The following is a 27361-nucleotide window of genomic DNA, read 5'->3' on the forward strand; positions in this document are numbered from 1 at the left end:
AAGTACAACTATTTACTTCTTCAGGAGATTTCCTTTCGGTTGTTTGGTATGCCACAGAAATTCACTCACAGTTTTAAAGTAAAATCTGCTATACCCGGATAATTTTCGCTTAGAAACATAAGGTTGCATCAACATGCCGAAGAACAAAGGTAGTATAATAAATTTTTTATTTATTTTCTTAACAGAACCTTGTATAAATCTTACTTTTTAAAATGAGAGCATTTAGTTTATAAGCATGGCGGCCATTTCACAACTATTCCTGAGGTTGTATTTTAGGTCTTTCATTACCTCTTTAATTTATTTTATCTTATCCTGTTGTACTTTCGAGTTAATAAATACTGTAAGTAATTTATAAAGCCATTCATCTTGTCCTTTGCTTGCACACTCAGTTGTGACATGTGAACAGCTGGTAGAACGGAGGTTATTATTATTATTAGAAAAGCGCACGAATGTGCATTACAAAGATCATTGACCGTTTTAGTCTTTGCTATAGTCGCATAGAGATTTGTTGTTGTTTTTACATCTTGTGATGTGATACATGTCACAGAACTGATCACACAGAGAACATTCACATTTTTCATTTGGGTCGTGATAAGACATATTTTTACATATTTTATGGTGGTACCCGTGTACTGCTAGTTTTATTATCACATGTCTTAGCTTCTGGTTGGCGTTCGTCCAATTTCGATCCAACATGGCATCTGTGCTGTAGAACTCTAGCGGAATTTCTTCTCTCTTCTTCCGCCTCTCCGTTAGGTGTGCTTCTACATTCATTGTGGATGGCAGTGGTAGTTTAATCCTCAGTTCTTCAATAAGAAAGGGTTCCCGTGCTAGTTCGTATGTTAGGCGGGAACGCGTGTATTTTGAAATGCCCATTATGGTCTTTAGGAATTTTGCCTTAACTCCTTCTATGGTGGCCAGGTCTCTCTTTGTTAGTCTTTCCCATATCAAGTGGATTCCATAGGTGAGTATTGGTAGGATCGTTGTGTCAAATAGGCGCATAGCTGTTTTTAAGGATAACTGCTGTAGATTGTTGATGTCGTACATGGCTTTCATGGCTGCAATTGCTTTGTCTTTTATGTGTAGTCTGAACGTCCCAGTAGTCTGTAAGGTTATTCCCAGGTATTTGAATGAGTTTACTATTTCCACTTTGCCGTCTTCGTATTCTATGTTGTCGTTTGCTGCGTTTCGTCCGCCTTTCCGAAAGACCATCTGTTGAGTTTTTTTCCAGTTTATTTTCAGGCTGTTATTTCCTGCCCATTCAGCCAGCGCTAAGAAAGCGTGTTGGAGCTCTTCCTTCTTTGTTGACCCTAGGACCATGTCGTCTGCATATATGTAGATCACTGCATCCTTTGCTCTTTCTCTGATTGCTTTTGTTACGTCCGCGGTGGCAATATTGAATAGTATGGGGCTGAGTGGGTCACCTTGCAGCACTCCATTAGTTTGGGTGATTTCCTTTGTTTTATGGGTCGCATCATCTATGGTGATCTGGTTGTATGCCAGAATATTTCTTATTAGAGCTGTAAGGGGAGTATTTCCAGCCATAGTTTGGAGTTTTGACATTAGTATATTCCTGTCTATTATGTCGAAGGCTTTTGTATAGTCTATGAAGACTGCATAAAATTTTCCTTTGTGAAGCCGTTGTGCTTCTTCTATGTCACTGAGTAGGTTTTGGATTGCATGCAGGGTTCCTCTTCCTCTTCTAAATCCAAATTGCTCTTCTGGCATTTTGGGGTCTACTTCTTCAACTATCCTGTTGGTTAGGATTCTTGTTAGCAGCTTGAAGATATTGCTTTCTAGAGCGATTCCTCTGTATGAGTTTGGGTCGCTGGTTTCACCTTTCCCTTTATAGAGGGTTATAAATGTTGATTTTCTCCATTCATCGGGAATATTTCCTAATTCTAGGCATTTATTAAACAGTTTGGACCATATTTCTGCTAGATGCTGCGCGGATTCTTTAAGGTGCTCATTATAAAACCCGTCTGGTCCAGCGGCTCTTTTGCATTTTGTAGCTTTGATAGTGTCTAACACCTCTGCTTTGGTGATGGGAGGTATCGCTTCAAGCTGGTTGTTGTATTCAATTTCGTACGCCGCCTGTTTCCTTGCATTGTTGAGAATATGAGTGAAGTGCGTTTCCCAGGTTCCTATTTCTACGTTGCTACTTCTTGATGATCTTCTGGGTCTAATGGCTACATATGGGTCTTTTATTGCTTCTTCAGCGGTTTTTTCACCTTCTTTCTCTATGTATTGATTGCGTTTTTGTGTTAGTAGGTTCTTGTAGTATTTTCGTTTTTCGCCATATATTTGTAGATCTTCTGGTTTTGACGTTATCTTGGCTTTATGCAACGCATTTAATGTGATTTTTCTTTCTGTGTAGCACTCCTTGTCGAACCACGGTTGAGCTTTTCTTGTGTTCATTTTGTGGGTTATACTTGCTTTTAGCATATTGTTGATTGTTGCTAGGGCTTTGTTTAAATCACTTTCTTTGATTGCCTCTTCTGCTTCAGTTACATTTCCTAATGCTCTCTCTAGTTCTGCCAAGTCTATCTTTCTGGATACGGTGATTTTTTCATTTGTTGTTATAACTTTCTTTGGAATCTTGAGTGAGAATTTGGTCTGTATGGGGATGTGTTTTCTCAGCGGGGTTACTGGTGAAGTCCACAATCCCTTTTGTTCTAGAGTGTGTATATCGTCTCCTTTATGGAATACCAAGTCGATGGTGCTACTTCCATTGTGGGCAAAGTAAGTTTTATGTTTTGGGTCATTCACTAATTTGAAGTTTTCTTCATCAAGAAATGTGAGGACAGCTCTACATTTCATGTCTGGTTTGTCTAGTCTGCAGTTCATATCTCCTGCTAGTATGATATTTTCTTCTGTGTTTGGAATTTTCCTGAAGGAAAGCGTTAGGAGCTCCATTATTTCTTCTATGTCTGTGTTCGGGCTTATATAAATGCCTATTACAGTGAACTTGATTGTTTTTGCAATTATTAGATTTTCTTCTGTATGTAGGGTCTTCATGGGTCCTATCCATGGTTTGTAGTAGATAGATACACCTCCTGATGGCCTTCCTTCTGTTGGTTTCCTTGCTAGGGAGTGGATAGAGTAGAATCCTTGTATGTCTATATGTTTCGTGAGGAATGTTTCTGTGAGGACTAGTATGTCTGATGTTTGTAAAGCGTTTTCTGGTGCTAGTTTTAGTAGTCCGTTTAGTCCTTCTACATTCCACAGGAGCATGCTTATGGGATTATTCGAGAGATACGCCTTCGTTCCTCCTGGAGAAACGAAATCGAAATCGGCGCACAGTTATTCTTCTTGGCCAGAAGTCAGGATTAGATGTTAATTCTAGACATTCGAATGGGATTCCAACTTTATAGGCTCTGTTTTCTCCTCTTGTTGTGATCTCTTCGCAACTGATGTTTCCTCGGATTCCTTTCTTCCTCAGATAGTTTGTCACCATTTCTGTAGTCGTTTCTTGGTTCAATTTCCCAATAAATAGCCAGGCTTTCTTGTCTGCCGCTTGTAGATCATCTTCTACTGTTCCAGTGCCAATTAATATTTTAGGTGCTGGTTGGCGTTGTTGAGTGCCTTTTAATTTTAGTTGTGACTGCTGCTGTGTATTTCTTTCTTGTTCCGTATCCGCTCTTATTTGTACATTTGTGTTGTTGTCTCTTGGTTGTTGCTTATCGTTTCCTTTTTTTGGGAGTGGGGGGAATTCTTGTTTGGAATCCTTGGAGTCTTTGTTCCTATTGGTTGTTTCATTGGTTTTCATACTTTTTTGTTTGGTCACAGATGGTTCCGGTTCCCCTGTTGAGTATCGGTTGATTGCTTTCTGTACTTTTTGCTCTATGACTGCATCCAGTGTTTGTTGTATATATTCTGTCATTGATTCCACCTTGTGAGTCAGTTCTTCTATCTTTGGGTTATTTACCAGCATGCCCTCTATTTTGGACATGAGTTTCTGGAGTATGTCTTCTTTCTGTTTAATTGCTTGCAGATTTGATTTACAGGTCTTACATATCCATGTTAAGTTGCAGTTACTTTTGCACATTATGTCAAATTCTCCTTGTTTTATTCCAGCGCAGTCTTTGTGATGCCATAATTCACAGGCTCCCTCGCACTGTATTGCTTGTTCGTCCTCTTCAAATCCTTTCTTGCATGCACCGCACTTCTCTTCTCTTTGGTTTTCTGTGCGTTTATTTGGCGACATCTTTGGGCAAGTGCGCACTCTCCGTTTCTTCTAATGGTGTTTACTCTGTGAGTTTTTTAGTCGTCCGTAATCTCTTTGTCTTTGCACTTGTATAAATTGTAGTCTGCTATAGATGTTGTACACCTGATATTGGTTAGTTGACACTCGTGTTAATTTGTGTTAATTTTTAGAACGGAGGTTACAAAGTAGTATTTTATTTCCTCATAACTCGTCATACCCATTGTGTTCTACGTATTTATATGTATTAGCTATGTTCTATTGATATTTCTTTTAGGAAAGGGAGGTAAAAACCGAAGGAGGGGAAAGAACGAAAATGAGACAGAAAAAAGAGAATTGGTATTCAAAGAAGATGGCCAAGGTAAACCTTTTATTCACTTTCGTAATGTAGTGTAACACATTATTAATCATGGGTTTGTTTCTAATTTTTTGTTTATTTTGTTATTCTAGAATACGCACAAGTAACAAAGATGCTCGGTAATGGACGATTGGAAGCAATGTGCTTCGACGGTGTTAAACGACTATGTCATATCCGAGGGAAGCTAAGAAAGAAGGTATAGCTCAGCTAACCCATTTTTCTGAAAGATAGTCAAAGTTCTTGATCCTTTGAATAAATTCGGTATGTTTGTGTAAGTTACATCTTTATTATTTTTAACTTTTTTAGGTTTGGATAAACCAGGGTGATATAATCCTTATTGGTTTGAGGGATTATCAAGATGCCAAAGCTGATGTCATTCTGAAATACACTCCCGATGAAGCTAGAAACTTGAAGACTTATGGAGAGTTCCCCGAAACCGGTAATTTTAGTGTTTATATTCTGTTTAGGTCGAAATACAGAGTAAGAAGACTGCCTGGCGATTACTTCAGACTTCATATTGTTCTTTAAATGGTTATTGCTACTGTAACAACAAAAGGTAGAATTTTAAGGAGTATGTGTCACGCAGCTACCTTTTTTTTGCTTTACGTCGCACCGACACAGATAGGCTTATGTCTTATGGCGACGATGGGATAGGAAAGGCCTAGGAATAGTAAGGAAGCAGCTGTGGCCTTAATTAAGGTACAGCCTGGTGTGAAAATGGGAAACCACAGGAAACAATCTTCAGGGCTGCCGACAGTGGGCTTCGAACCCACTATATCCCGATTACTGTATACTGTCCGCACTTAAGCAACTGCAGCTATCGTTCTCGGTAGCTACATAATTATACAGTCTGTGTTGGGGTCATGTTATTTTGTGCTTTTTCATATTTTATCGTGAAATCCATGTATTGCTAGCTTTGTCGGTGCAGATGTAGTTTTCTTTTGTCCATCCTCTATCAGTTTTATTATCTGTAGAGTAGAAGTTTTCTTCTGTTTCCTTTCTTGTTGGAGGGCCAGTAGTTAAACCACTTGATCAGCAGATGGCAGCACTAAACGACAGAAAATCCTGAATAAAGGTGGTTTCCCTTGCAAGTTCATATGCCAACCTTGAAGGTGCAGTTATTCCTGCTCCCAGTGCTCTTTTCAGGAAGCGTGTTTTTACCTGCTCTAGATCTGTGATAGTTGTTCCCAGATCGATTCCAAACCATATGTGATAATTGGCACTATTTTAACGTTAAAAAGAGTTGTAGCCGTATTCAGGGATAACTTCATAAGCCCCAAATCATACATGGCTTTTATTGCAGCAATTGCTCTTTCTCTGAGGTGAATTCTGTAGGATATTCCTGATGTCTGTAGAGTTAATCCTAAGTATCTTTTACAAGTTGATTTACGTCTCACTGACACAGATAGGTCTTATGGCGACTAGGAGTGGAAAGGAAGCGGACATAGCTTTAATAATTAAAGTACAGCCCCAGCATTTCCCTGATTGGAAATGGGTACACCACGGATAACCATCTTCAGAACTGCTGACAGTGGGGCTCAAACCACCATCTTCCGAATGCAAGCCACAGCTGCGCGCCCCTAATTGCACGGCCAACTTGCTCGGAAATCCTAAGTATTTGAATGAGTTCACCATATCCAGTTATTTTACTCCTAGAATTAGCTTACCATAAGCTGCTGCTATACCACTCTTTTGGAAAATCGAACATACTGTTTTATCCTTCAGATCAGAAATTGTTGCAGGACCTGATTGATTCAGCCACAAAATCCATAGGCAGAAGATAGGTCACTGTGCAATGCGTGAGGAAATTATAATTGTGTCTCTTTATTTCATGCAAGAACATGAAATACCAAGGGAAGAGAATTGCACAAACCAATTTTCATGGAACTTCCATATTGGATATCCAAAGTCTCTTATACAAATATTGCTCCGTAGCTAAATGGTTAGCGTGCTGGCCTTTGGTCACAGGGGATCTGGGTTCAATTTCTGGCAGGGTCGGGAATTTTAACCATTACTGGTTAATTTCTCTTGCACGGGGACTGGCTGTATGTGTCGTCTTCATCATCTTTTCATCCTCATCATGTCACGCAGGTCACCTACGGGAGTCGAATCAAAAGACCTGCACCTGGCGAGCCGAACATGTCCTTGGACACTCCCGGCACTAAAAACCATATGCCATTTAATTTCATTTTGCTACTAAAATAGGAGAAATTGTATCTGATTAAGAGATCTGGCATAGCACCTAATATTACATATATCCTAAAATGCGATATTCAGGCTGATGTTACAGAGTGTGAACATTACAAGGGTACTGGCCGCTGTGATGGTTACCCCATGCTGAAGTTTTACTCCAATTTTCAATAAGGAGTAAGCTGTAACCTTAGAAAATAGGCAGTGAGTGCCTTAACGGGCTAGGTCCCACCAATACAGATAGGTCTTATGGCGACGATGGGATAGGAAAAGGCCTAGGAGTGGGAAGGAAGCGGCTGAGGCCTTAATTAAGGTACAGTCTTAGCATTTGCCTGGTGTGAAAATGTGAAACCACGGAAAACCATCTTCAGGGCTGACAGTGGGGTTCAAACCCACTATCTCCCGTGTGCAAGCTCACAGCCATGCGCCCCTAACCGCACAGCAAACTCGTCCGTTAGATTAGAACTGATCAGTAGTATAGATAAAGCCAAGATTCCAACCATTTTAAGTTATCATATTGACCAAAGATAATTATCTGGTGTGGATAATGTAATGTTCAGTGATCTTTTTGTCGTTTCCAGTTTGTTCATCAAAATGGCTGCCAAGTTCTTTTTAGTTCCCTCTTCTTGTAACTTACAATTTATGGGTTTTAAATGGTGTATTGCAATCTCTAAACACATTAAGGCAGCAAGAAACTTCTTGTGAAAGATATTAGTTTGGATAATAGCTTACACGTTATCTTGCCTTCATATTTAAATACAGTAGAAGTCTGTTATAGCAAGAATTTGTAGCGGCAAAAAATTTACTCTCTATAACGGATTGTCGTTAGATCTGATTTATCGTATAAGTCGGGGGGGGAACAACATGCATTAAAATCGGTATGAAACAGCAGTCAGTTTGTTCAAAACTTGCGTTTTCATAGATTTCCATACTGCAGCTTGCCCGTTAGTTATCTTTTAATTCCAAGAAACCTGAACCTGCATATTAAAATTTTTTCTGACAAACATTTCAGTTTACTTATTCAAATTGCATCATCTAACCTAATCTTATATACATAATGAAAACATTTCAGCACCAGTAAATTTACATGGGAATGGTCGGTGCATATTTAACCACAAGCGAGAAAATACAGTGATATCTCATTAGCGATTTCCTCATAAAGACTATTTCTCGCTTAGAACACCGTAAATTCGAAGTACTGATTCACGTCGTATTAAATCTATATAAAAATACCTTGCTTATCGAGTCTCAAATTTTCACTATTACCACTTTGTACGATCACATTTTTCCTAACACTGAAAACGTTCTTTGTCCTCTCTTGTTCAGTTTCTCTCTCTGGTTTTCACTGATATTGCTGAATAACCCAGAAAGCCTTTTTGTGCTTGTATATCGCATTCCATTCAGAAGTTAGATATGTATTGTTTATGAGTTATGCAGTGTAGGGTGCCAAATATTTGTCGCGTCATAGCCTACATACAGATTAGGAACATAATCGTGTGAAGTTGACTAGCGTGGTCATATTATTGTGTAGACCAGTTATGCATACTGAAAACGTCTTGATATTGCTTACTAATGAGGACAAAATAAAAATCCAGGTGTGGACAGGCATCTGCATCTTTCAACGGTGGTGCGTGTGTTGAAACTCGTACGTTCAAGTTTCGACTCGAGTTGATCCAATTGATCGAAGTGTTGTTGCATTTGAGATGATGGTCAGAGTAATCCTCTCGCACATGGCAGAGATTAACCTTCAAATAATTCATGATCAAAGAGTGTGATCAGAAAACAATATATAATAACTTACTGATCCAAAATATAACGCTCCAACTGACATTTGTTTTAGAAAGAGAGTGATCTGCTAATAATGCGCTGATACTTTTATGTACCCCACTGCAACTGTTTGTTGTTTGGCGTTGTACACACCTTTTAATACACTGTTGTTACTGGTATTTGATAAGCCCCAGCGGATGAGATTTTCATATTCGTTCTCTCGTCTTATCCACGCCTTTAGAAATGGTAGATAGCCTATATCTTTCACTGTACCCATACACACACACAGCGTGAAATACAGACATCTCTGGGGGGGGGGGGGAAACATATCGAGTGTTTACATATCCCAGTTGGATAGTTCTGATTCATGTTTTCGATAGTACATTTTCTCGCTTAACGCGTTGTCTTTCCTTGTCCCCTGCGGAAACGTACATATGAGATTTTACTGAGTAAACTAACCTCTGAAAGGAGTGCGCTATATTTTGAGGTGTGTGACTTAATTTCAATACATAACATTAAATTAAGCGATCTTTTCTTTCAGCCTCTATTTCTGCAGAGTTAACTATACTACTATCACCATGTTATTTATGCATTTATTACGGAATCACATTCTCTTTCATTTTCAAATTGTGTTTACAGAACACCAGTCAAAGAATATTACTAATAGACTCCGACATCCCCTTTGAGTTTGAATGTCAACGAGAGAGTTCGCTAGTGCACATAGTGCAAAAACTATACCTAAGATGATAATTCCAATTCAATATAATCGCTGGAGTACATGAATATATATAACGGAAAAAATAACCCATGCTTAATCGTTCGTAACAACAGATGTATCAATGATAGGCTTCTTCGTTGTAACCGGAGGATAGTACACAGTTTAACGTAGGAGTATTCAAGGGTCAGAAAACATCTGTCATTACAACGGAATTCCCGCTATATGCCGTACTCGCTATAGCGGACTTCTACTGTACTGTCACAAATATTTAACTGATTTTTTTTTTTTTTTTTTTTTTTTTTTATTATTATTATCAAATTGGAGTGTAGTTCCTGTTTATCATCTCTAGATTTTTGATGCGGTATGGGTATATTAGATATTTCATTGGTCCAAGTGAGTGCTTAACTTTTCACATATTGGTTGTCATTTATATTGGTAAAACTACTGACTGAATAGATTAAGAATGCATACACTTCTGTTATGAACCATTCGGCTTATTGTGTGCCTTGTGCTGCAGCTACACTGCACATCAGTGCTGCTATTTTACTGGGTTTTTGTATACCATACTGAAATTTCCATGTGAATTACAGTCTATCTCAAATGAGATGATGTTTCCATGGTGGTCCTTTTTTAAGTAAAAATAGTTTGGGCTTGTACAAGAGATATTTAATGCAGTAACATTCTCTGCAGAGCGCATCACATTGAGTTTGTGGGATAACACCATATCATTGCAGTTGCTTGGACACTTCTGAGTAGCTTCGTAAGTAAAAACTCTTCCCATATTACGCGTGGACTATTGTTATAGTTGGTGTGTAGCATATTTCAGGCCATGAAGCTGTTATATCATCGTGCTTAATCGTTCGTAATAACAGATGTATCAATGATAGGATTCTTCGTTGTAACCGGAGGATAGTACACACTTTAACGTAGGAATATTCAAGGGTCAGAAAACATCTGTCATTACAATGGAATTCCCGCTATATACCGTACTCGCTATAGCGGACTTCTACTGTACTGTCACAAATATTTAACTGATACATGAAGCTGTTACCTTACATTCAAGAGACGATGATGGATTCGAACCTCACTGTCGGCAGCCCTGAGTGTAGGTAGTTATTTCACTTCTTTCCCAATCCTAACGCTGTCCTATCTTATCACCATAAGACTTGTCTGACCGGGCGAGTTGACCGTGCGGTTAGGGGCGCGCAGCTGTGAGCTCGCATCCGGGAGAGAGTGGGTTCGAACCCCACTGTTGGCAGCTCTGAAGATGATTTTCTGTGGTTTCCCATTTTCACACCAGGCAAAATGCTGGGGCTGTATCTTAATTAAGGCCACGGCCACTTCCTTCCCATTCCTAAGCCTTTCCTGTCCCATCGTCGCCATAAGGCCTATCTGGTCAGTGCGACATAAAGCAAATAGCAAAAAAAAAAGACCTGTCTGAGTCTGTGCAACGTATAGCCAGTTGCAAAAAATAAAAAGTTGGTGTGTAATTGCATATTATAAAAGTCCATTACTAGTGTGGTACTGTGAAATGTTTGAAAATAGACTGCCATTGGCAGAGTGATATTTGAGTAAATATAATCATTTGGTTTGAGCTGTATTGTTAAAACTATACACCTGGAGTATAAAATGGTGTCACTCCCCTATGACAACATGATTTAGACTCTCGGGGTAAAAAATTTCAGTTCTGCTGTTTTTGCTATGTATGTATGTCCAACCCGTGTCCCTTTTCTTTACTGGGTCGGGTGTGAAGTGAGATGGATCTTCATAGTGGCCTTTTATAACTTGATGCTCTCCTGACGTTGACCTCATCAGATGATTTAAATGAAAATTGATATGATGTATGCAGCACATAGCCTACTCCTGTTGAATAGCACCAAAAGATCTATTCAGGGCTTGATGTCTCCATGTGACAGACGAATCACCATCAACAATGTCATGCCCTCACTCCATATGAGCACTGCAGAGAGGTGTGCATATGAAACATGGTCTCTAGGCAGCATTGCTAATTATTAACAAAAGGTATTGAAATGTATTGGTAGAAAAACAAACTGCCAACACTAAAGTAGCAACCAAATTATAATATGACTGTCTATTGTGCAGCTGAATTTGAAAAGCCATGGTAATAGTATTGTTTAGCAGCATAGCGGCACAGAGACGTGTGAAGTGTGGTAGTAATATTACTACTGTTTGATTCATAGTGTTAACTATTCTAACAGAGCTTTTAAACAGGGGAAGAAGAAATTGTGTGAGTAAATGTGTGTACTTTAAAGCTAATATTGAAAAATTCATAAGGTGCACATACTTATAAATATGGGGGCCTTGTTAAATTGGCCAGATGTCCCAGATTAGGTGAGATGGTCCTGCTGTTAGGCGTTTTGTCCCACTGCCCTCTCAAACACGTGGGAGACACAGAAATGTCCCACTTTGGCTGAATTAATTTATTTCTCACAGGAACAGAGTTCTAGTTTTCTACTGCACTGTAAGATGTTCCAGGATGTCTGGTGTGGAAAAATGTTTGTTGTAGGCCTAAGTCATGGATTTTTTGATAGTGAGAATGTCATAGAACCGTTTGATCACTTTTCTTGGATTAATAAATATGTTATAGCAGAGAAAATAGCTATTTGGAATGATCTGGCTATTTCAGCAGTTGCTGGACAGAAATTTTCCTTCACTTCAAGAAACACACCATTAGACACAATCAGCTCTCACTAGTACCACAGTTTTTTCTCTTCATAGAACAAATGCTTCTGTAGGGTTTTCTTGCAAATGAATCAACTTTGAACATCTGAAAAATCTTGTCTAACAGTTGATACTCTCAAAGCTTTGTATAATGATAAAGATGAATTTTTCGTAATTGTTTTCAGTTCTATGAATTTTTTAAAGCATCCCCACAGTTGTTACAACAAATTGTATCTAGTGATAAGTATGACTCAAAGAAACAGGAATGTAGATGGTTGCAATATTGTATTAATTATATAGCTAATCAAATGGTATGTGTGCTTACTGTCCCACTCTGCCCTCCAAAAAATTGTCAATTTCACCAAATGTCCCCACTTTGAGCTTCAGTAAAAGTGGTCAGTTTAGGCATAGTCACTGGTGTCTCATCAGGGTGGTCACAGTTCTGACCCCAATGCATGTGGGATATTTTGAATGAGAAGTCAAATCCTTTAAATTCAGATTCCATGAAAATTAGAGGGCCCTTTGTTTTGATTACAATACCAACAGACTCATGGAACTACAAGCTCTCTTTGCTCTTATAAAGTATAAAAAACATCAGTTATTGGTAATGCAGTTACAGGTTTATTATAAGTGAAATAGGTGCAAACCAACAAATTTACTGTAGTTGTATTTAGGATTCTGTTCGTTTGGTTTGATGTCCTTGTTAATTTGTGTCTTGCAGTGCGTATCAACGACACCGTCACATTCGTCGAGGATGGTTTCGATGAGGACATTGAGTTTGGTGATGAAGTTAGCGACGAGGGGGAGGGTGATGCAGTCGATAATGTAAGTTACTATCTTTGATATCACCATTGCATGCATTATCCAATTGATTTTTTCAATTTGTATATCATTACATTCCTTCAGTTCCATGTTTAGAGCTATTTAATAATATGTCATACAATACCTGGAGTTTTCGGAAGAGTACCATTTTGGAATGTTAGTATATTATAATTGAGATTGTTTTTCATGGTGGATAGAAAGAAAATAAAAGTATTGTAAATACAGTAAAGAATACACGTCTTTTTAAGGATACATTTCCATGTCCTTTTTCAAGATCATAAGTTATTGTGGTTCATGATGTGAGTAGCTAAGTTATTCCTGTGGTAATGTACTAGCTCACAGGCCATGAATAGTAGCTTTACCATTTAATAAATCCAGTATCTGTCTAAATCATTATGTAGTAGCCTACGTATTATGTAATTGGGGTGTTAAATGGCCACAAAACTAAATATGGAAGAAAAGGTGATTATTTATAGGAGAGATGCACAAAGAATAAATATTCAAAGTAGAATTTGCATTAATGTTTGAAATGTTGGGATGTAAAGAATGTACAGTGGGACCTAGATTCTCTGTATTTGGGGGGACCACGGGGAAAAAGTAAGATACGGGAAAGGAGAAAATCCGGGAATAAATTAAAACATCAACAATTTGGCTAAACAGCACAATAATTAAATGCATATAATAATAATCTAACAAGCACCCCTAAAACAAACCAAACAACAGCCCTAATGGGCCTTGGCCTACCAAGTGACTGCTGGTCAACCTGAAGGTCAGCAAATTACAAGGTGACGCATGGTCAGTGTGACAAATTCTTTCGGCCGTTATTCCTGGCTCTTTAGACCGGGATCGCCATCTGACCGTTGGATAGCTCCTCAATTAACGGTAATCACATAAGCCGGTGGACCTAGAACCAGCGCTCATATCCAGGTAAAAAATGCCTGATATGGCCGGGAATCAAACCCGGGGCCTACAGGTGAGAGGCAAGCAAACTAGACCATGCGGCTGGCTTCAAACATCAATTACATGAGTTACAAATCTCAATACTTTACGTAAACTTTTACCAGGGACACTTTGCCATCAAAACTCCAGAAATTTCTATTATTCATGACCTGAAGCTCAGCTGGAAAACGCGCTCAATGCACAAGCCAGTGCGAGTAGAAAATGATACGAAATTTTTAAATGTTACGCTGTGCAAATTAAATAAACTAATGCTGTTTTTATAAGGATATTTTAACATAAAAACGTAAACGTAAAAATCTCAGTCTTATATTAGGACCAAAACAGTAATGGCTTTATATATGTAAAGGTCAACATTTCTTCTGGTCTTGAGAATGCAATCATATCCGATCATATTAAAATACTTCCTAGATTTGTGTTAGGAAGGAGCAATTTTGATTCCTGTCTGAAAGTCCAGTGACTATATTACAGTCAAAACTGGTTAAGATGTCACTCTTTAGTGAGTTTCCCTGGTTTTTACATCATTATTCTGAAGTCCCAGGACATTTCCTATTAATTACATTCTAAAGAAACCTGGATAGCACATTTATGCTACTCTTTAGTATGTTCGTAACTCCCATCATAAGAAATTTAAATTTGCGTTCCCGGCCACGTTGCATGCAGGACGGGGGGGGGGGGGCAGCAACAACTAGTCTGGGTAAGGATTTGGCGGAGAACTCAATTTCACGGCCCCGGAGCGCGCTTGCGTGTCAGCCTACATCTGCAGAGAGAGTCAGTCCCAAGCCAGTCTTATTCTCTTCGCCTCTTACATGTTGGTGCTTAATTTTATGTTTGTGAGGCCTCTTTGGGATGGCGCGGGTTCAACTCGCTTCCGCGCTTAACCACCTAGGCCTAAACTAAGAAGTGATTATTCAAATAAAATCTTTCAGATGACGCGGAGGCAGGTAGTAACCGCGCACGGCAGAAATGTTTGAGCGGGCAGTCCGTAGTGAGTCGCAGTCCTGCGTCCGCAGTTATTTGTTATTGGGCATTAGTTTTTATGCATGTCATCACACACAGTGGATCAACCGTGCTAGCGACATCAGTACTGCACTGTGACCTGTATCAGAACCCGATAGTGTACCTATAAGGAAGTAGAAATAGATTTAAACGATTAAAAAATGTAGTCCCGCTCTAACCCATTTCACATATTCATTTCTCATTTTCAATTTAAAAGTTATTTGTGTGCTTTTTTCTTTTCCTCTGTGATTTACAGCGGTTGTTATGGAACCCGAAATAGACATTGAGAACTTAATAACTTTAATGTCGGAAATACCAGTGGTCTTGTTATGTTTGGGAAAGTGTGGTATCATTTAGAACCTTTATTGAGAAAGTATCCTCAAAATTGTATCCATCTTCTTCTGTAACAAAATGTGAAAAGACAGCATGCTTGAACTACTTTTGTATTTTCTTAAGTGTAGAAGGTAAACAAAGATGATGGTCCTTAATTATTACCTACACTGAGAAGAGTGTTGAAAAGGATCCACTGGAAAGCATGGCGAATTTTGCACCACTCGACCTGCTGTGTGTGTGTGTAAAAAGATACTGCAAAAGTGGGTGCACATGCAGATGGACGCGTTTTACTTCTGCGCTGTCTGAAAGAAGCGTGACTTTTGTAACAATGTACATAAATTAGGCCTATTGTACTTACATGTGTAGCAACATACTAAATTAGGCCTACTGTACTTATACAGCTGACATGTTGGTACTTAATTTTACGTTCGTAAGTGAATTGTGTAACAACATACTTAATTAGGTCTACTGTACTTTCGTGTAATGGTTTGCAGGGCATTCACTTATGGAGAAGAAGAAAGGTAGACAGTTTACAGATCAAAAATTAAAGTTTATTGAGAAAGTGGATGCTAATCCACGCATGAAATGTGTGTAAATCGCCCCGATCTTAGACTTTCCTATGACAACCTTAAACATAGTTGTAAGCGGCGTGTATAGTTCGGGTTTCTAAGAACATTTTTCCTTGATGTTTTATTGTGTTGGTGTTTTTAAAATATATTATTTCTTTCTTTATTTCATTAATTATAATTGTAAATACTTATTTCTGTGTTTTCATCATAATTATTTGTACATTGAAACCTAACCTTAAATTTTGCAGCAAAATTGCCTTTCGTTTTTTAGCACATTCCTTTTTTATGACGTTATTTTTCTCTGTCCCAACCAGTTTTGGCTGTATATAGTGCCCTGTGGGAAGTGCCCAAAATCTGTTTGGCAATACAATAGAAAAAATAAACATCTAACGCTGGACATAATCTAGATGTTTTATAAGTACGAACATTGGACAAAACTCGTTCCGTCTTCAAGTAGAGCTGTCGAAATACTCTGTCTCCTTCCAATTGTTGTGGCCACTCTGTTTGATTCCCGTGGTTTCCGTAAATAATACCAGCTGAATGCAATGCTAAGATGGACACTTACGCAAGTTCACCGCCATTCGCTTTCCCAGTACAATACTTGTTCTAATTATCGCAATAACAAGGCATTAACTTCAAAATCCATAGGTATGTCGTAGCCGTCCTTTCGTGAAATACATTTTCTTGGAAAACGCTTGATCGAGGGTTTAGCATTGATGGGACTGAAATTTCTGGACGGTTGATCCGGGGAATCGTTTCTTCGAGGAACGGATAATGCGGAATTTTTACAGCATGATTTAATTAGAATGTTTGCGGGACCATATAATTTGAACGAATAATCTGGGAAAGTGTAGTTTCCGGGAACGGATAACAGAGGTTCCTACTGTACTTCAAATTCTCAAAATAATTGGCAGTGAAGAAAAGCTGCCTTCTCTCATCCTAGAGCAGTAAAACACACAAATTGTGTTTTGTTGACCTCTTCCTTATTTGGGGTGGTAACCTATTGACGGGATTACCCTTCCTGGTCCCTTCACTGTCATATGATGTGTTGCAAGAATGTGTTTGTTTATTCCTTTGTTAAAAGCTATATGTATTAGTGTTAATGGTCTGGTAAAGGCTCCACTACTAGAGATCTTATTTCCTTCCTGGAAATATTTATTCCTTTACTGGATTTCCATTTTGTGTACAATTCACGTAATGTAAAGTGCATACATGTCTCCGGTAAGACCCCAAAATAATAGAGTATGGTTCCAGTGTATGGGACTCTCACCAGGATTACTTGATTCAAGAACTGGAAAAAAAATCCAAAGAAAAGCAGCTCGATTTGTTTTGGGTGATTTCCGACAAAAGAGTAGCGTTACAAAAATTATGGAAAGACTTCGGAGAAAGAAGATGAGCTGCTCGACTAAGTGGTATGTTCAAAAGAGATAAATTTCATGATGATTGATCCATATTGAACTGATCACATCATCATCATCATTGTACAGTTCCAGCCTCCTGGGTACTGTTAATGAGCCTCTTCCACTTCTTCCTGTCCATATACAACTTGTCATGGAGAACGTCATTCCTGGTAACTGGATCAATCTTAATCATGTCCATCCATCGGGTTTTAGGTCTTCTGCAGGTCTTTTTCCCTCCACTTGTCTTTCCAAATTTATTCTGGCTGTTCTTGTAGGCTCCATCCTCATCACATGCCCATACCACCATAGTCTGGATGTGCTGATTCGGTCTAATAGTGATGTCTTTATTCCGGCTCCTTTCCTCACCTCCTCATTTCTTAACTTGTCCATCTTGGTCTTCTGGATGGTGGATATAAGAAATTTCATCTCTGATGCTTGCAGTCTTGATGAATCTTTTTTTATGAGGGTGCATGCTTTAATACCATAGGTCAATATTGGTATGAAATAGCTGTTAAACATCATCAGTTTGGCTGGTTTTGGAATCATGTCATCCCATGAAAGTGTTCTTACTTGTTGGTAGAATTCAGATCCGTTTTGCACTCTGTAATTTCCTTTCTGACCAAATTATCACTGAAGATTACACTTCCAAGGTAAGGAAAACTAACCACACACTCTTAGCTGGTGGTCTCCTAGTTTTACAATTGCTGGACGCCCTTCTCTGTTGACTGCCATCGCCACTGTCTTGGTCTCGCTGATATTGAGGTTATATTCCTGGAACTGCGATTTCCATATGTTGAGTCTGGTCTGTACTTCCTCTTCTGTTTCACCCCAAATCATGATATCATCAGCAAAGGCCACTGCATTCAGTTCGCCTAACTTTTCCTTGACGTTCTTCATTATATTATCCATAACAGTGGTGAACAGTAGTGGGGACAGTGCACTTCCTTTCTGAACTCCACTCTTGGTCTCAAACCATGATGATCAACCTTCCCCAGTTTGTACACAGCTAGTACAGTCTTTGTACATCTGAATTTTCCTTACCAGTCCTTCAGGCACATTACTTTTCTTCAGACACTCCCAGATCTTATCTCTTATAACACTATCATAGGCCTTTTCTACATCCAGGAATACATTGACCAGGTTCTTGCCTTTCTCCCAATACTTTTACATCAGCATGCGAGTGCTAAAAATGAGATCCATTGTTGATCTGTTACTTCTGAATCCATATTGCTGCTCCACTAACTGTGGTTCAGTGATGGTTCTCAATCTCCTTTCTATAATCTTCTCTAGAATTTGTAGCCCATGAGACAGCATATTCCTCTATAATAGGTGGGTTTCTGTCTGCTGCCTTTCTTAAACAGGGGAATTATAATGCCCTTGCTCCAATCTGCAGGTATTTTGTTGTCTGTCCATACAGCATTTAGTACTCTGTGCAGCCATTGTATACCCTAAATGTCTGCTGCCTTTATTATGTCTGCATTCACTTCATCTGCACCTGAAGATTTTCCTTGAGGCATAGATTTTAAGACTGTCTCAGTTTCTGTCCAGGTGATAAGAGGTTTCTCATTGTAGGCTTGGATTTCCGGTTCTATATTTTGTTCTTGAACTGGTCTATTCAGTAGGTGGTCGAAATGATTCTTCAGGACTTCTCTCATGTCACTTTCCGTCCTAACCAGATTTCCATTTTCTTCAAGTGTCTTTATGGTATTCATTGGTTTCCTTTTATCTCTCATAACACTATACAGTAGTTTTCAAAATCATCAAGAAACTGGTTCTTATCCTCTTGACAGCATCCAGTTTGAAGTTTATACACCTGTACCAAAGTTAGATACCGTATTTACACGAATAATCCCCGCATATATTTTTAAAAAATTGTGAGACACGAAATTGGGGTTCGGGTTCTATTTGTGTCAAGGTTGCCAACACGCTCCTGGCTCACCTAGTTTTCGATGCTGAGTCTACAGTTATGCTTTGTGCAACCGTAGATGGAAGAAAACTGTCCCCATATATCATATTTAAACAGAAAACAATTCAGACTTTTAATTCTAAACTGACTACATTTTTTAAAAAATAGTACTGTATTTTACAGAGTAATTTAAATTAAAAATTTCTCCACGTCACGATAGAACGCGTCTTCCGGAACGTGCAGGGGTAGCTTTCCGCACTTTCACTCACTTCGGTGTGTCTATAGAGTGTTTCACAGTTGAAAATAGAGTGAAATCATTCTTTTGTATTCAGCGTTTTAAGGAAAGCCACAATATCACTTAGCAGGCAGTACGCGGAAAAGCAGAATCCGCAAAAACTGGTGAGGGTTGGCATTTCTGAATTACAAGATGGCTGTTAATTCGAAATCACATAATTGGAAGTCCGATTTCTGTATTACAAAGACTTAGAATTAACGAGGTTTTACTGTATCGCATAACTAACATCAGATTTTGCCGGTGTGTCTATTTCAAGTATTTCCATTGCACGAAAAGAATTATCCACCATCGGTTGTGTTACTGTCCATTAAAAAGAGACCACGTGTGAGAAATGTTTTAGGCCCGTATTCGCCAGCGTCGGTAACTTTTGCTGTTATCTTAGATTTTTAAAACTTGGATATGTCATTATTTCGGATAACGCTCACTTCCGTATTCACCATGGAATTTATTATCTCGGTTTACCAAAACTAAGTTTTCATTCAGTTTGAACCGAATTTTTTTCATACTGATGTACAGAAAACAAATGACTACGTGCTGCCGCCACTATCGAATTGTAAACAAGTTTTTGATTCCATTCGGGGTTTGCAAATAATTTGCATATGTCCGCTATTGAGCAGAAATGGAGAAAGAAGCCTAACGTGACTTTCGAAGAGAGTGAATTGTTATTGAACTTGGTGGCAGAAAGCATTAACAAAGGGAATAAGGAAAACCAATTATAGCCTACACATTGTACGTCACTCAAAAAATAAGTCAGTATTCCTTCATTCTTCATTAAAAGTCACCCAGTCGTGTACCGTACAAGATATTCGCTATAATCAAGAATTCTTTTTAGGCCTGCCTATGTGTTGGGAATTCCAGGTTATGTTCGGAAGCTTTAGATAACCTAAAATGTGTTTGAAAATCAGAGTCGTCGTAGTCCTGGAAATATGTCGCACTTCTTTTATCCATCTAGGACGTTTATTAATTGCATACTCTTGATCATATTACTCGTCGCTGTGACTTTATCTTTCAATTAGATATTCCAGCCGCCTACGGGCGTTAGATGTGGAGTGTGACGAACTTGTAAGGTAATTTAGGAGAGGATTCTAGTGATGCAAGAGACAATGAATCTTCCCATCTACAGGGAATTGAGCCTATTGCAAGTTCAGATTAATGAAATACCTGTCACGTAAGTAGACCTACTTGCTCATTTTCATGGAAAATATATTTCATAGCAGTGATATTTGCGCGTAAAGACCACGTGGACCTCGCAGAGTGATACGAAATATTTGTTTCTGGCTAAGTTACTCCTCCGATGAAAGGAATTTTAGTTCATTTCTTTTTTTTTTTTTTCATAATGAGCCTTTCTAAAATGAGGGTGCGGGCATTATTCGACGGTGGGGATTATTCGGGTAAAAGTATGAAGGATGAGTTCTCCACCTAATCAATACTTTATTTTACATAGTGTCAATATTATTTACATAAAAAGACAGTACCGGTTTCGACCTGCTAGAGAACCTACTTAATAGCGACTGTACAGAATAAATACTATTAAAATTAAACAAGGATGCCAATAAATAAACATGATACCACTATTCTAAAATTACTTAATGTTAAAATATATACATATGATACAGTTTTGGGGTTAAGGGACTATTTTCAAAAATTACATTTACTGAGGTTGGAATTGGATATAATTTTTAGAGTTTAACAAGAATCACTGACATTTAGGTGTCAAGTTATCTGTTTTAAATGCCACTATTATGTACAACGGTTTATGAGATGTTTAAAGTGCATTGTTGTGCCGAAAATATGCGGGGGCGTCATGTTCCTTAGAATAAGAGGTTCAGCAACCAGTTCACGGACACATAGCTTATACTCTTGTCTATATCACTGCTGAAAAATATGTTAGAGTGCCACTATTCTAAAAAATACTTAACATTAAGATATATACATATGGTACAGTTTTGGGGTTGAAGGGTTTTACACTGGCCCCAAGATTACTACATATCACAAAAGTTCTATTTGCTGAGGTTGAAATTGGATACAATTCTTAGAATTTATGAAGAATCATTTACATACTGATGTCAGGTTCAGATATCTAATGTTAAATGCCAGTACTATGTCCAACGGTTATTTAAAGTGCATTGTTGGGCTGCAAATATGCGGGGATGTCGTGTTCATTACAATAAGAGGTTTAGTAACCTGTTTACAGATACATAGCTCTTTCTCAGTCTATGAAAATGATAAACAAGCTAGTTTATATTAGACTTCCTTATTGAGGTTTATGTTGCTGTGGGTGCTCCTCTCTTCATACTTGCGTTTTCTCAGGTAATTTTAAAAAATCTGAGAAAGAAGAAAGGTAGGTAGGTATTAGAATAACTGATAGATAGTGCCTGTTAAATAGGTTGTATAAACACACACACACACTCTCTCTCTCTCATATGTGTGAGCTGGATATGTCCTCGAGCATAGTTGGAAGCTTGTTGCACATTGTTGCGTGTACGTCATGTGGCTGTCGTAGTGTTAAGAAAGAAAGGGAGGTTGTGGAGAGGGGGAAGCAGCTTGTAGAGGGGGTGGTGTGGATTGGGGCGTGTATGGGCCCTTGTTTGCTGATTCTTTTTAAATATGTGTCTTTTTGAAAGGGTATGGCTGTGTTGAAAAGGGTATTAGTTGTATCTGCGACTTTGTTTAAGTTGAAGTTAGGATTAGCGTATTGGTCCAAGTTGATGTATAAATCTTCCATTATATTGAGCAGTGGGCCTGTGGGGTTTATATTTAAAACTTCCATGTCATTCTCGATATTGGTGAATTTATGCTTGTGTTCCTCAGCATGTTGCCCTATGGATGAAAAGTGATTATATTTAGTGGCATTGGTGTGTTCGTTGTATCGGATAGAAAAACATCTGCCTGTGCGCCCGATGTAGCATTGTTGCATTTTATGCGGTATACTCCTGAGTGGCTGTATTTGTTATTTTCATTGACCGATTTAGTGTTGTGTAAGACAGAAGCATTATTACGTGAGGTTCTGTAAGCTATCCTTAGATTCTGTTTTTTGAAAATATTGGTTATGGGATGGATGTGGATGTTGTTAAATGTAAAAAGTGCGTAGTCTTTCTGAGTTTCACTGTTTCTGCTTAATTTAGATTTCGGCTGATGTTTTATTTTGTGAATGATTTTGTTTATCATGTTTCTATTGTATCCATTATGCTCCGCTATTTCGTGAATTATGTTCAGTTCTTTTTTTCAATTCTTCTTGCGAGAGAGGTATGTTGAAAGCTCTGTAAATCATGCTGTAGTATGCCATTTTTTTGTGTGCGTTCGGGTGAGTGGAATCAATTCTTATTGTGTTGGAAGTTTGTGTAGGTTTCCTGTAGATTTTGTACGTTAAGTGGTCTTCAGTTTTAGTAAGTCAAGATAGTTCAAAGTGTGATCTGTCTCGGTTTCCATAGTAAATTTTATATGTGGATCTATTTTGTTTAGCTGTTCAAGTATATTATTTTTGTTTGTGGACCTGCGGTCTATAACAACGAAGATGTCGTCTACAAATCTGCACCAGAATGATATATTGTTAATTTTGCTAATTTCTGAGTGTTCTAAGTGGTCTATGTAGATCTCGGCTAGTATTCCTGAGGCTGGTGAACCCATGGAAAGGCCTTGCTGTTTGTAGATAGTGTCGTGGAATCTAAAGTAATTATTGTTTAAGGCAAATTCTAGTAAATTAATGAATTCTTCTATTTCGAGGATGCTTAGATTACTGGTTTTTTTTAAATTTGATTCTGTTAGTCTTATCTTCTTTGTGGGTATGTTAGGGTATATGTTAATGATGTCATATGATGCTAGGATGTGGTGTTGTTCGATTTTCAGCTCTTTGGTGATGTTACAGAATTCTTTTGAGTTTCCTACTGATTTCTTGGCTAAGAATGTGTAGTGTTTTTTGAGAAATGTTTGTATGAAGCATGATAATTTGTATGTCGGACTAGATCTATAATTTATGATCGGCCTCATGGGTACATTATCTTTGTGGATCTTAGGGTAGGCTTTTGCAGTCAGCAGTTGTGGATTCATTATGGTTAGCTTCGTAGTTTCCTGCTCGTTAAGGAGAAAGTGGGTGTTTTTCAGTAATGTTTTTATATTTCTTTGGATACTGGAAGTTAGATCTTTTCTTTTGGTTTGAAAGGTGTCGTCTAGGAAACATTGTTGAGTTTCCTGAGCTAAGCGTTATCAGTTTTGCTTTTAGGGTTGTTGTTTTTATTAATCTTGTTTATGTATCGTGATAATTTCTTCTTAGCCTCGTGTCTGATCTCATCGCGTAAATCATGGGGGACTTTATTTAGGGCATTTTCAGTTTCAGCGATGATGGTTGTGAGGTTATGGAAGGTTGATGCGTTTGCCCAATTGTGTTTAGGTCCCTTGCTCAATATATTAGTTTCTGTTTCATCAAAGTTCATGTCTTAAATTCATGATGGGTGGGTGAAAAGTGTGTTCATTCTCTTTGTTGTGTTTGGAGGGGGTGTTATTGACTTGTTTGTTTTGGATTTGTGACTGTTTTAGTGCATTAAGCTTTCTATTCGATGTGTTCTGTTTCCAGATTGCTATGTTAGTTATTTTGTCCTGGGTTATTAGTTGGAAGTTGTCCCAAAAAGTATGTGGTAAAACAGGAAAGCTTCTAGGTATGTTTCATAGAGTTTGGTATTGAGGTGTTGTTTTTTCCTATAGAGGAATTTTATTTCTTCTGTTAACCATGTTTTGTTAGTCTTTTCTTGTGTGTTCCATGTCTGGTTGGTGTTCGTGTGTTTATTATTGTATCTGTTAAGGAAATTCGGTACTAAGTTGTTAGACAGGCATTCTCTTAAAAAGGTAATGTTCTTGATCACAATCGCTATTTTAATTTTCAGGTTCTGATATCTAAACGCAATGTTTCTTGCCTGGTTGGCTGGGATACTATAATCTATTAGTTTCATGGTCCGTATTGATAGTTCAGGTACAAGTATGAAGGATGAGTTCTCCACCTAATCAATACTTTATTTTACATAGTGTCAATATTATTTACATAAAAAGACAGTACCGGTTTTGACCCGTATTCATATTTATTCGGGTAAATACGGTAATAGTTAAATATATTTTTAAGGCCCACCTTTTCAATACTAACTATGCAATGTTTACATTACATCTTCGTTCAGGGGCTAGTTTTGACCTAACTGTAGGTCATCAACAGCCATAAAGCATATCACACAAATACACCGAATAAAATAAACAATGTGCAGACACAATGGCCTTAAAAATAAAAATTTATGCACAACCCATAGAATCCAAGTTAAGACTGGTTATATAAATACATTCTGTTAAAAATTCAGTCGATTGAAGACACAGTGCAGTGTCAATGACAAAAATGATATGTACATACCATGTATGCATCAAAATAAGGCTCAAGAAATGCATTGCACTGCCATTTCTGTTCACTTTTTTTCCTAGAGTATTTCTGAGCCAACTTCCTTTTCTTCAACAAGAAATTAATTTTCATACCCACCTTGAAATCATGTACGTCTTTAAGGTGTTTGGCAACATTGTGCTGCACAGCTTACTACTACTTTTGGTACTCATTCTAATGAGACTTTGTTTTAGCTGAGCAAACATTCTCTCTCTCTTTCTCTCTGAATCACCCATGAAATAAGTGGTGCCATCGTACCTAGATATAATATCTCATACAGCACTCCTCCTCCATATTCTTGAATCGTACACAGAGCCAGGCCGCTCAGCGCTAATGTTCGTAAACTTTTCTTCAGCATCACATGTTGCCTGGACATGAATGCAGTACTAGTATAACCCTTACTCTTGATGTATTCATCCCCGAACATTGACGGTTTCTTAATTTCAATATGGTGCAATCTAATGCACCTATTACAGTTGGTAATTTGCAGTAAAGTGCATTTGCCACATTAACTTTGCATTATTCATTTCTTGCACTCTACTGGGGAATTTAATCCACTTAAGAGCTTTTTGATGAATATGACCCATAATGTACTTAAGTTTTGTACGCTGTCAGACGGTCCACTCTAAAATCTTCTGACACTTCACTCTGAAATCCAGGATCAGCAGCATTACATAAGTATATTTCCATCCATTTTCTTGGGGTTAGTGCTTTTCCAAGAGTTTAATCACTATTTGTCAGAAATTCTGATGTTAGAAAATCAATGCTTTCATTCTCAAAACATCTTAGCTCTTCTTCGCTATGTGTTTTTCTCTCCCATGCAAACATAAACATTGCCATTACGAAGTAAACTGTTGCCTGGCAGAGGTGGAGTGTGCCCTCTGTCAGACTTCAAAATAATAAAGTTGTAGATACACCTACATTGCAGTGAAGTTAAAACTACTGATCCAGAAAAAGGAAGTTACAACTATAGGGGCTAGTTATTATCTTGTATTCACTCCAAAGGAAGCTATAACTTCAAAATACCGAAGTGGTAGCATTATCTACGTTTTATTCACTTCACCCATTAATTCTCCATGAATCTCGCTTGTTATATCTTCCTATATTACAGACTTTTATTATCCTCCAAGGATGTGGTTATGTTAAACAAATAATAATCAAATCGAATAACCACAAATCGTGCAGAGTCAAGTTTAGTGATGTTCAAATTTTTTGCAAAATTATTGCTTCACATTAAATCAAATAATTAAACAGAACTGGATATTACACTGATTTGTCATAATTTGCTTAATTTATAGCATTGCTCTATGCCTGAAGTTACAGTTAGTTTCCTTTTTTTTTCTTTTCAGATCTGAGGTGCGGGGACATTTCAGCTAACAGTTGTAAAGAATTATTTCAGTTGGGGATGTCAGCTGTACAGTCCTTCTCATTTCTACGTCGTAACAAACCTCAAGTTCTGTGTGTTGCATACATTGTACATTTCTTGGTTGTAATCATGAGTTCCAAGGCTACATGGTATAGCTATGAAGTATTTATTGGTTCTTTAAGAGGATTAACCATTCCAGATTTCTGTTGAATGTTTCCAGACATATAATGCAGTCTTGCTAGGTAAGAGATATCTGGAATGGAAAATTTGATGTCCCAACTAGAATACCTGATCATGAAATCATCCTCCCTATTTGGAAGTTGGTTTTAATAACCTTCCATGTAATGATGTAGACCATCTATTTTATTGTATGGTGTTCACTTCATGAAATAAAACATACATGAATGTTATAACAGAAATGTAGACTTTTGTGTTCAGTGTTATGTAATTAGGAAAATTGAGTTGTTGTCCATTTTATCTTCAATTTTATAAACAAAATAACTACCTTGTATTGTTAATTTAAATGAAGATATTTATTGTATTATTGAAATCTGCATCAGAGTTCTTTGTTTCATTGCATTTCTCATGTACCTTTTTAAGCAATTTATGGAGAAAGATGAACTGTTCCCAAGCATCACACATTTTGGTACTTTTGGAAGTCAGTTCATTGAATTTATGTATGATTTTGGAGTTTGTAAACATACTAATAACATCTTTTTGTGATGTGCGTGTTCTTTATGTTTATAATTTCACTGAAAGTAAATTAGTAACTGAAAATAATGTTCTTAGCTGTCTGGTTTTTTTCAACATTGATACTATTGAAGTACAGTATTATGGAATGAATACTACAAAAGACGAACAAGATCAGTGACTTGGTGCTTTAATGAAAACCTAGAGTCATCAATTATAAGGTAGGGAAATGCACATGTTAAGAAAATTGCTTACTAGGTTAGAAATATACCATACCAAGAGAAGATGCCTTATAATCTCCATTTTGTTTCATCCATCGAGTATCACTGGTGGATTCTTGGTGGGTTTTTTTTTTTTTTTTTCCTTATGTATGTCTATGAACTTCATATTAAGAGGTAAGTAATTTGTATTAATTTGCATTGCTCTTGCAAATTATCAAATCTTCTTCTTCTTCTTTAGCGTTTGTCCCGCCTGGTGGCAGGGTCCGCTGTATGGATTCGTTGTCTCCATTTAATTCGGTCACGGGCCACGTCAGGATGTAGTCTTACAGCTTTCAGGTCGTTGTGCACTGTATCGATCCATCGCTGTCTTGGTCGTCCCTTGGGCCTCTTTCCAGCGACTTCCAATGTATACGCTGACTTTGCCAGTGTATTGTCTTCTGCACGCAATACATGTCCAAACCAGCACAGACGATT

At 37.9% G+C, this 27361-nt stretch overlaps 1 protein-coding gene across 1 annotated transcript; it reads left to right on the forward strand.

Moving 5' to 3' along the window:
- On the forward strand, window positions 1–26756 carry eIF1A (eukaryotic translation initiation factor 1A). The gene is made up of 6 exons (XM_067152566.2): window positions 1–149; window positions 4482–4565; window positions 4655–4758; window positions 4869–5001; window positions 12641–12744; window positions 25960–26756. Exons 1-6 carry the CDS (start codon window positions 134–136, stop codon window positions 25963–25965), a joined length of 447 nt encoding a protein of 148 aa, XP_067008667.1. The 5' UTR covers window positions 1–133; the 3' UTR covers window positions 25966–26756.
- The last annotated feature ends 605 nt before the right edge of the window (window positions 26757–27361 follow it).

The sequence above is a fragment of the Anabrus simplex genome, chromosome 8 (genome assembly GCF_040414725.1).
Source record: "Anabrus simplex isolate iqAnaSimp1 chromosome 8, ASM4041472v1, whole genome shotgun sequence".
Lineage (NCBI taxonomy): Eukaryota > Metazoa > Arthropoda > Insecta > Orthoptera > Tettigoniidae > Anabrus > Anabrus simplex.

Coding starts and splice junctions, on each gene's coding strand:
- eIF1A (XM_067152566.2), top strand. Junction 4,759..4,868: donor GAGGGAAGCTAAGAAAGAAG/GTATAGCTCAGC, acceptor TAACTTTTTTAG/GTTTGGATAAACCAGGGTGA. Junction 5,002..12,640: donor TGGAGAGTTCCCCGAAACCG/GTAATTTTAGTG, acceptor TGTGTCTTGCAG/TGCGTATCAACGACACCGTC.